At 39.5% G+C, this 10,648-nt stretch overlaps 1 protein-coding gene across 5 annotated transcripts in view; it reads right to left on the bottom strand.

Annotated features, from left to right (window-relative positions):
- Positions 1-560: 560 nt before the first annotated feature.
- Positions 561-10,648, bottom strand: part of fgf12a (fibroblast growth factor 12a) — a 37,877-nt gene continuing 27,789 nt past the window's right edge. For all 5 annotated transcript variants that reach the window (XM_044219233.1, XM_044219229.1, XM_044219231.1 and 2 more), the window contains 2 exons: positions 5,093-5,291; positions 561-3,617 (listed from right to left, as the gene is read on the bottom strand). In XM_044219233.1, coding sequence (XP_044075168.1) covers positions 3,502-3,617; positions 5,093-5,291 — 315 coding nt within the window. In that variant the 3' untranslated portion in view covers positions 561-3,501. The remainder of the gene's footprint in view (positions 3,618-5,092; positions 5,292-10,648) is intronic.

Below are 10,648 nucleotides of genomic sequence, written 5' to 3'. Positions count from 1 at the left end.
GTGAGTAAATTTGTCCCTCAGGTTGCAGGGCTGCTCACTTCTCAGCTGTTTACTGTAACTGAAGGATACACTATACAAATAGAAAAAATAGAACATAGTACCCCCACACACACACACACACACCCCACACCCCCCACAAACACAAACACACACACCAACTCGGCTGCTCTCTGTGCTGCAGCCATCTGCAGGAGAGAAGACAAGCCATGTCCTGAAAGTCAGGGGAGCCTTCATCATCCTCCTCCTCATTCTCCTTGCAGACAGCACAGAGGGTCTGTTTCCATGACAACGGGGAATTAAGGGCAAAGGAGCGCCATCCCAAAATGACACATCAGATTTAGGGGGTAGTGAGAAGATAAATCACCCCCGGTGAATTGATAGAGGAAACGGATTGGATTTTCTGAATGTGAACCGCATAAAAACCCACGTTGATGGATTCAGTTTGTCTACTTATCCTACTGCTTCTCTTGCTGTTGCAAAGAGTGACATTAATAAAATAGATACACATAACAGCTGCCAGTCATGATCAACAACACATTGAATCAATCATGGCGTAGGTGAAAGTTTTTGATAACATAGTCTTTATTCTTAAACAATCACTAACTTCATTCTGATTTTTATTATCAATGCATATTTTTTTTTATTTCATCTCACAATTCATAATGCATATATGAGCGTGTTCCAATGCAGTGAAATCATCTGCAAACATAAAAATAATAAATTATACTTAATATCACATACAACCAAAGCCTTTGCTCACCCTTTCATACATCAATACACCCGAAAAGTGCTCTCCTTTACTGCTTTCTCACATCAGCTATTTATACCTCCTTGCTTTATTCATCCCTTTCTCAAATCCTCTCATTCTGCTGTCAACAGTTGACATTGAGTACATCCAATTTCATGCATTGCTTTAAGTCCATGTGTATCTCATTTGCACCAATATAAACCTCTATAAAAAGATACCTCTATATGCTGGTCTTGCCTGCTGACTTTCAGTGTCACGTCTAATATGCTGTATGTATCACTGTTATGCTGTAGATGCTGGAAGTTGAACTAATCTACCGTTAGCTCTTGCAGGTAACTTGCACCAGCTACGGACCCAGGCCCCAGGTGAAAAACCCTCCTAGATCCATGGTGATATATCACTGCGGTTTGCTCTGTGCAGCTGAATGTGTGCTATTTACTGTACATACCACCAATTTAGCATATGATTTCCAACCAGATATAGGAGAGATGTATAAACTCTCGCTAAAATACTGATCAAAACGTTGCATAAAAAAGTTTTGGACCTATCTCCCCATATTCAAAGCAATCTTATTAGCTCTCACCTCAAAATCAAACCAGTCTTACATCAACTTTTACAGTCATGCGATGTTCATGCTTTATCTTGGCTCCTGTAATTCCTTTTCGAACCTTTCTAACCTGGCTTTAGCTGTACACCACCTTTAATGATTAAAAACACCATCAACCCCATCCCGACCTCCTTAAACACCACACCAGTGGCCAGGCTTTGTGCAACGGGTGCTGGACAATGAGCGGCCAGCCTTTATTTCTGGCCCCATTCACTGAAACAATTGTAGGACTTCCTGAGTTAGACAAACCAATTGGGGATTAAGAATGAGCTATGCAGCGTACACGGTGTACGCGGTGTAGGCCTTACCAGTCAATTCACTGTGTTTACACAGCCCCGTCAGCAGGTTGATTTATGAAAGAGAAGCTTTCCTCCACAATGCAGCAAATGGCTTATATCATGGGTCACAAAACCAGGGGGGTGGATACAGTATGGATTACCGTGTCAGAGCAAACAAACGGTGAGATACTCTAACCGTGATGGTAAGTCATCCTCCCCCAACCTGGCTAAATCCAGATGAACTGGTTTCCTCAATGAGACGTTCTGCTTCCATTGTGATGTGAAAAGTCTTAATGATTGTGACCCTATATTGACAATATCAACAAGTCAGGTCAGTGGATTATTAAACAGTCAGACACCCTGTCCACCAGTTTTGAGAAATCTTGAATGCTTTCACAATAAAAGTAACAGAAATAGCAGAACTTGAAAACTAGTCAACACTTATCTTCACTGCCAGGCCTGCCAAATCAACTTTCATCCTTACTTTCGCTTAGAAAAAAGTATTTTTTTTAATCAAGGATTCTTCATGATTTGTCCATATAGTTCAAAAGCCTGAATACTGTTATATAGTTATGTTTTGAGAGTTGTTGTTATAGCCTAGCTAACAGCAGAGAAAGGGGTTTCTTGAGGTGCAAATGTGAAGTGACCGTTTTTGGCCATGGCTCATAGTGCTGATGCTGGTCATTATCTTCTTCAGTTTTTGGAGAGAATACTCTTCTTTGCCATTTTTGACATGTTTGGATATCTCTTTCAAGTCTAATAATCCTTGCAAATGTTAAAAGTATGCTGAAGCTATATCAGAACAGTTTTCCTTTGATTCTGACTTTTACCTACTTATGCAACTTTCTTTGTCAGGCTTCAAACACACCGACCACAGAGATGTGTTGTCAGCTTGTTATTACTATTATTTAGAGACATGCTAGACTGCTCTCTATTATATTGCTTGTATCAGTCCTGTCCTGTTATAGCAGCACAGGGGAGTTCGTGTTAGAGTATATGAAAACAGCCCATCTGTCCTATCAGTCACATTAGTTACACTTACAGTACACACCTGAGAAATTTACATCCCACACTAAGCACTCTGTTTCCATTGGAGTCCAACACAGAGAACTATCAAATACATTGTCTTACCTTCACACCAGAGCAGGTAGTGTGACATAGTGCATTCAAGATTAAATTATGAGAGAAAATTGTAATTGAAAAAAAAAAAAAAAAAACTTTCTTTAGTCTTAAAAAAAAAAGCCAATAATAGTAACCATAATAGTAACTGGGATGATAAGATCAACAGATTACTAATGATGATGATGTTCTAGTTATTACTGACAACAATAACACAATAAAGCATATGAGAGTGCAACAGCATTTAGAAAATAAATCAATGTATGACAATTTAACATGTATTAAAGCTTGTTTTTCACAGCATAAATTGGAAATGATAGATATTTGTATTTGTGTGAAGAGAAACCACCATTCCTTTGTTTATCACAGCTTTTTCTCTTTTTTTTTGCATAAAATGTTGGCCAAGTCCTGATTGAAAATGTTTTTTCTATATATATATATATATATATATATATATATATATATATATATATATATATATATATATATATATATATATATATATATATATATATATATATATCCTCTGGTTTCATATTAATTCATCTAAAAGGTTTTCACAGGCAAGAGTTCAGTTTTGTTTTTGTTGTCTTCGGTGTACGGTAATATCTCCTTCTCGTCATAACGCCCTCTTTTTCCTCTGAGGGAATGGTGGTGTGTATTTTGGGGGGAGGTGAGTTTTCCTATGGCCTCTCCCCCTGAGTCAGGATGAGGCCACTCCCCCCTGCTGGAAGCCCCTCCCCCTGCTGCTATGTGGAGTCCTGATTGACAGCTTTCCCTCCGTTCATGGTGGGAGTCCCTGAGCTCTTCCTGGAGCGGTGTTTGTCCTCTATCTCATGCATTGACGGCTCCCTGTACATACAAACTGTAGTGGAGATGTAAAGAGAGGAAAGGAGATGGAAGGAGAGGAGACAAGAGCACAAAGAGAGGAGGAGCTCAGAAAGGGGACAATGGAGAGCAGATTGAAGAGATGGATGTGAAGACAGAGACAAGGTCAGGTGTGAGGCTGGAGGGACAATTATACCAGGCTGGGAGGGATAAGACGGGGAATTAGGGCCATATCAGCACTTTTTTGTCATCACATTGCTTAACAAGTTTTCATGATAATATCTATCAAACACTGCTCCCACTAGAAACATGTTAGAGGTGATATTTAAAAATAAACCTGTACCCACAACAGCTAAAGAAATGCTCAAAATGAATGAGAGTATTCTTCTTGAGCCTGATACTTGAAAAACCAACAACACAATAGACTTTAAAATAGTCTATAAAAATAGTTATTTTGGAAAATAAGCTTATTTGCTTTTTTTGCTGAGAGTAAGATGAGAAGATCGATACCACTCTTATGTGTCTTATGTCTATGCTAAATATGAAGCTACACCTAGCAGCCAGTTAGCTTAGGTCAGCATAAAGACTGTAAACAGGGGGAAGCTTGCCTGGACCTTCAACAAGAGAGAGCCAGGCTATCTTTCTCTCATCATTATGCTAATGCTAAGCCAACCAGCTGCTGTTTGTAGCTTCATATTGAGCACACAAACATTAAAGTGGTGTCGATCTTCTCATTTGTCACCCGGAAAGAAAGTGAATAAGTGTATTTCCTAAACTATTCCTTTAATAAGTAATCAGATCATATTATACCTGTATATGTCATTCCAGTATTATTTCTGTACATATTAAACGTATGAATTTAAAAGACTATACCAGAGGATTTTTTTGCCTATTAACTGCAAATGTGTATACTTAATTACTGCCAACCCTTTCAACTTCAACTTTATTGTCACAGAGGGGAAATTTGTCTTGCAGCCAGGTAAAACATGATAAAATACATAAAACATGAATAAATCAAGTGACAACAAGAAACCTAAAGTATGTTTAGCCATCGCCATTTCCAAACTATACTATAAATTGTTTATTCTTTCCTATCTACAAACCGAAATATTTTAAATGCAAGAATAAAACAGTTTTTCAGTATCCTTATTGATTATTTTCTGGGGTTGGTTTTATGAAAACAAGGATTGAGAATGTAATGCTTTAGTCAAATCTCAAATACCTTGTGCCTTAGAATGCACAGAGTTTTTAAAACCACAACAACTACAAAATGTTCATTGTACTGGATTAAAGACTGTAACTAAATAACTAGTTTTCATACCACACTGTCTTGTAACGGGTAGGAAATCTGAAAATCTTTTGTAATGCTTTCCAAAGTAATTACCAGTATAGTATACCCAATTTATAGTAAATGGGAAGTACAGGCATAAGCACACAAAGAAACAAACCAAACATTAAAAAGATCACTTTAACGCTGTCCCAAAAATGTTTTTTCAACAAGTTTGCTCATACCTTCGATGGGCCTGGGCACAAAGTGTGACGAGGGCTTAGTCTTTTTGACCCGGTTGCCCTTCATGACTTGTCCCTCCTTGGTGAGGCCGAGGAACCAGGCCCGGCCCGACTCCTGCTGCCGGTACACAGTGGACGAGTAGATTACATAGTAGTTCTCGAAAACGGACTCCTTGAACTTGCACTCCGGCGTGAACATCTCCTGCAAAAAGAGAGAGTTAAGGATATTTTATACAGTATGTGCATTTGGGCTTGCACATTAAGGAATGCTTACAGTACATATGAATCAATGCATGCACACACATAAAATAAAATTTTGTATCCACATAAATACCAAAGACACGTACAGACATAACCAGCAACAAAACAGACGGATGATTTTAATGAAGTCTCATTTGAGAGAAAAAAAAGAAAAAGTTGTGTCTGTTTCACTCTGCCAATATTGGCTCTCATCACTAGCATGTGTATATTGCCAAGGTCAGTAAACATACTGTATTACACACACACACACACACACACACATATATCTTTGGAATTCAAGTAATGAGAATGATAGCCTTATTAGAATATTGGTGAACAATGGAAGATTTTTATCTCTCTGCTTCATTATCAAAGCGGCAAGTCAAGGAGAATGTCAAGGGGACACACAGGCGGCGGAGAGGAATGAAAGGAAAAATGGACAGAGCCAGATATTGGATACACTGACAAAACTGAGTGTGGTGCCAGATTATTGCCATGACAGGTCAAGAGACGGAACAATGCTCTTGACTGTCTTGCTCTTAACAAAAAGATGAAGTAATTTGGGTTATTTGTTCATTTTAATTAAGATAATGGTGGCTCTGACCTTTAAAATAGGCAGGAAAGTGTCATTTTATGTTTTCAAAATTTATAATAAATAAAGCAGGTGAGTTGATTAATGTGCGCTGACAGGGTGGATGCCAAACCTCATCACCCTTACCCCTCATCTCTGCTCTCCTCATCGTCTGAATGCTTCCTGACTGCAAGAGGCTAAATTAAAAACTAAACGCCAGTCAGTCTGAAGGGCAGGGAAGTCGTGCCCTTTTAAGGTTGTCCATTTGACTGACAGCCCAATTCTGCTTCCTGCTGGAGGTGACTTTACGCGTTTATGTGTGTGTGTGAGTGAGAGAGAGACGAGAGTGTCGTTACAAGAGTGAACGATTAAGAATGAAGGTGAGGCAGAGAAAAATTATGTTAAAAGGGTTGGGTCACCCAAATAAAAAACTAAAGCATATTTATCTGTTGTATTATAGCTATGTTATAGCTAATAGTTTTGATTTTATTCACCCAGATTTTGAGGTAACGGTCTCTGAGTTTGCTTCCACTCTAATACAGTGTAAGTGAAAGGAATTTTGTTTGTGATGCTAAAAGCAATGAAAAATTTCATTCCACAACAGTTTCTTTCCAGAAAAAAAAACATAGTGCTTGTTACTTATTGCTGTGGATAGTTTTCAGCCACTACTTTCTTTTGAAGAAATAGTGCCTATGAAAACTGTGTGGTCTGTGGATTACCCAAAATAGAGATGATGATACTGACTTTGAAAATGTTGCTGCTGAATATTTTAAATGTCATTTTCCAATGCTTTAAGCACCACAAACTAAATTCCATTCACCTCCATTGTACTGGGTTGGAGGCAGAAATCTCAGAAGGATATCTCAAAACCTGGACAAATTAAACCCCATCTAGCAGTAAGTGCGGTAATGTGTGTTTTTGAAGTTCAGGTAAATTACCCTTAAAAGGTGTTTGCAGGACCCGCATTATGCAGTAAACAACTAAAATAAAACATATAGATTTTTTCGGCCACTTGAGGTGGTGCAACAAGCTGTAAACAAATCACTGACATATCACCACCTTATACAGTTGTAATGGTGAACCTCTCACAAACAGCATATTTACACATAGCAGACACTGAGCAACAGCTCTGTTTTTGCTCTCCACCAACTCCTGAGAAAATTATCTGGCCCTTTAGCTGCTAAAGGCTCCACTATCTTCACGAGTTAGTCGCTAACTTTGTCTGTCTGCTGTTTGGTGCTGTGCAGGTAGCATACAGTCGGTATATCAGAGCAGCTAGCTGTTGCAACTGGATACAGGGTTTGTTGAGAATTGTGAGAGTGAATCAAAACATTACAGTTGTGGTCCCCAAAACAAAAAACAGTGAGTTGAAAGATGCTTAAAATCTCAGAGCTGTGACATTGTCACTTTAAGCAACACCTTTCACATTTCATATAGTAATTTGATCCATTGTTCATGTACAAATATTGCAGTTTTAAACTCTAAATGCTGTTTGAAGAGCACAGTGGTATGAAAAAGTGTTTGTCACACTTAAATGTTTCAGATCATCAAACAAATTTAAATATTAGTCAAAGATAACAAGTAAACACAAAATGCAGTATTTAAATGAAGGTTGTTATTATTAAGGGAAAACAAAATCCAAACCTACATGACCCTGTGTGAAATAGTGATTGCCCCCTACACCTAATAACTGGTTGGGCCACCCTTAGCAGCAACAACTGCAATCAAGCGTTTGCGATAACTTGCAAGGAATCTTTTACAGTGCTGTGGAGGAATTTTGGCCCACTCATCTTTGCAGGATTGTTGTAATTCAGCCACATTGGAGGGTTTTCAAGCAAGAACTGCCTTTTTAAGGTCATGCCACAGCATCTCAATAGGATTCAGGTCAGGACTTTGACTAGGCCACTCCAAAGTCTTCATTTTGTTCTTCTTCAGCCATTCAGAGGTGGACTTGCTGGTGCGTTTTGGATCATTGTCCTGCTGCAGAACCCAAGTTCGCTTCAACTTGAGGTCACGAACCTCCAGACTGATAGCTCTCAGTTACTTTCTTTCTCATTTGTTCCTGAATTTCTTTGGATCTCGGCATGATGTCTAGCTTTTGAAGATCTTTTGGTCTACTTCACTTTGTCAGGCAGGTCCTATTTAAGTGAGTTCTTGATTGAGAACAGGTGTGGCAGTAATCAGGTCTGGGTGTGGCTAGAGAAATTTAACTCAGGTGTGATAAACCATAGTTAAAAAATAACTTAACAGGTGGGGCAATCACTTTTTCCACACAGGGCCATGTAGGTTTGGATTTTGTTTTCCCTTAATAATAACAAATTCATTTAAATACTGCATTTTGTGTTTACTTGTGTTATCTTTGACAAATATTTAAATTTGTTTGATGATCTGAAACATTTAAGTGTGACTAACGTGCAAAAATAATAAGAAATCAGGAAGGGGGCACTTTTTCACACCACTGAATGTGTATCTGTGTTATAGCTCGCTTGGCAGGCCACAGTTCAGCAAAATGAGTTGCAGTGTTTATGACCATCCATTTTAAGACACAGCAGTGCATAGCAGGCTGTGTAAAGGACTCGGGGAAGGTGAGGTCACATGGTCGGCGGTGTGGAAACGTCTCGCTGGTCAGCAGGAGGGAGGACAAGTTCTGTGGAGAGCTGGCGGCTGAGTTTCTGTGCCTGCTGACACACTGTCAAACAGCAGACATCTCTCTCTCTGTTGGGGCACTGGGGGTCACATTGTGCCTGTCTGGCTGTGTGTGTGTTTGTGTGTGACCATATGTGTTTGAGTGGGTAGGGGGCAGACAGTGATACATTACACACCAGCAGGCTTTGTCCCTTCTTCATCTGTTTGGAGCCCAAATCAGGCCGAGCACACATGCATGCACACCCACACAAACACATAAGTGTGCTCTACTGTCCTACCCTTCACAATCAGTCACTTTGCTTTGCTGACACGCTATAGAATCCCCTCCAAATTTGTCCACAAGGACAACACTCTGTTACTGTCTATGAAAAGGCTTGGAGCAGTTTAGAAAGCACCCTGGCTGTGGCTTGGGAATGATAGGGGTGGAATGTAAGTGACTTTGAAGTCTCTGACAGAGTACCTTGTTTGTGGATGACTGAGTGGAAATATGAGGCGAAGAGACGGGGTCAGAGTCTCTCGTGATTAATGAGATCTCCCTACTGGACACGCGTGAACCACAGAACCACACAGGGACAGAAAAACCCAGAAGTATACTTGCGCACAAAAACTCAATGCAACACACATGCTGTCATACATTAAAATGCACGCCAACAGGTTTACCCTGTTGTTTCCTGTGCCAGGAATACATAATCGGCCAAAGTTGTTACCGCGGCAAAACAAGGAAAATAAAAAAATACATGCCACATTTCAGGGCTTTGCTTACTAATAGTAAACTGATTACAAGGATGCCTATTTATATTCTGTGGTGATCTGAAGGAGAAAGGCAGAGGACTTGTTAGTGAAACTGGGCGTGTGAGACTGCTCACTTGCCACCATTAGGGGTCTCAGTAGGGAGCTAAAGACAAATAAACACAGAGGTCCATCTAAGACCCTGTGAACAAACACCATGAAACTGGGTACAGAATATAAATATTTTAGCAGTTTCAGCACACAACATAATTTCTTTTAATCAAACATTGCCAGCTGAATTTACAACAACGTCTACTAGTTTAAAATAGACATGATTCTACAGGCACAGATCTTAAACAAGGAAATAATGGAGCAATGATTTGATGAGCTGGTCCCCACTTTGTTTGCATCTCCTGCTCTACAAGCACACACACACACACGAGCATGCAGGTGATGCAATACACGTGTTGACTGCACAGGGCAGAAATGCAAATTTCTAGTGAATACAAGTCTTAAAACACGAAGAAGAAAAGACGAACTGGTGAAACAAGATGCAGAGAAGAGTGGCTAACAATTTTAGGGTCATCTTATCATCAATTGCTAGCTAGACCTTCACATTAAATCAACCAATGTGATGGAAACCGGCCATACGCTATTCCACTGATGAATAGTTGTGGTTTTAATGCCCAAAGAAACATACAAGAATTATGACAGCTAATGTAAACATGGATGTAAACGATGCATGTTTCAAAATATTTAAAAAATTGTCTTTACAAACATTTTATGAGGAATGAAAATGCATATAACACATTCATTAGGACTCAGCAACATAAAGTATAACATTTGGTGAGAGACACTGAATGTAAACTGTGTTTGCAAAAACATGAAACACGGGAAGAAAGAGGGGTATGGCATGCAACAAAGGTACCCAGCTGGAATTGATAGATACATAGAATACTACTTAACCACTAAGCCACATGGACACCCCATTGTAATGCTGTTCTACCATGGGGGTATCAGTGGGTGTAATCTGCTTCTTTGAATTTCCGGATATCTTAATTCTGTTGCCACACAATGTCAAACACAACAAACAGCAACCAAAATCCCAGATGATAAAGAACATTCAAACAGATATGAGTGAAGTGATACGTGTGTTTGTGCGTTGTGGAGATTGAGGAAGGTGGTGCGGTGGGGGTGCTGGTGTAGGAAATATAAAATGAAACACAAAGCAAGAGAGCAAGATGTAATGGATATGAAACAGGGTTGCCAACAAAACTGGGTTGAATGCATCCTGAATCCAAATCAGATACGGGCTCCATCTGAGGAGGGAGGCAGCTCTCTTGCTCTGCATTAAGACATCCTTTGGCTTCAGA

The sequence above is a fragment of the Siniperca chuatsi genome, linkage group LG13, assembly GCF_020085105.1.
Source record: "Siniperca chuatsi isolate FFG_IHB_CAS linkage group LG13, ASM2008510v1, whole genome shotgun sequence".
In the NCBI taxonomy this organism is placed as follows: domain Eukaryota; kingdom Metazoa; phylum Chordata; class Actinopteri; order Centrarchiformes; family Sinipercidae; genus Siniperca; species Siniperca chuatsi.
Note: the sequence above shows the minus strand (reverse complement) of the source record. Positions and strands in the feature narration are given on the sequence as shown.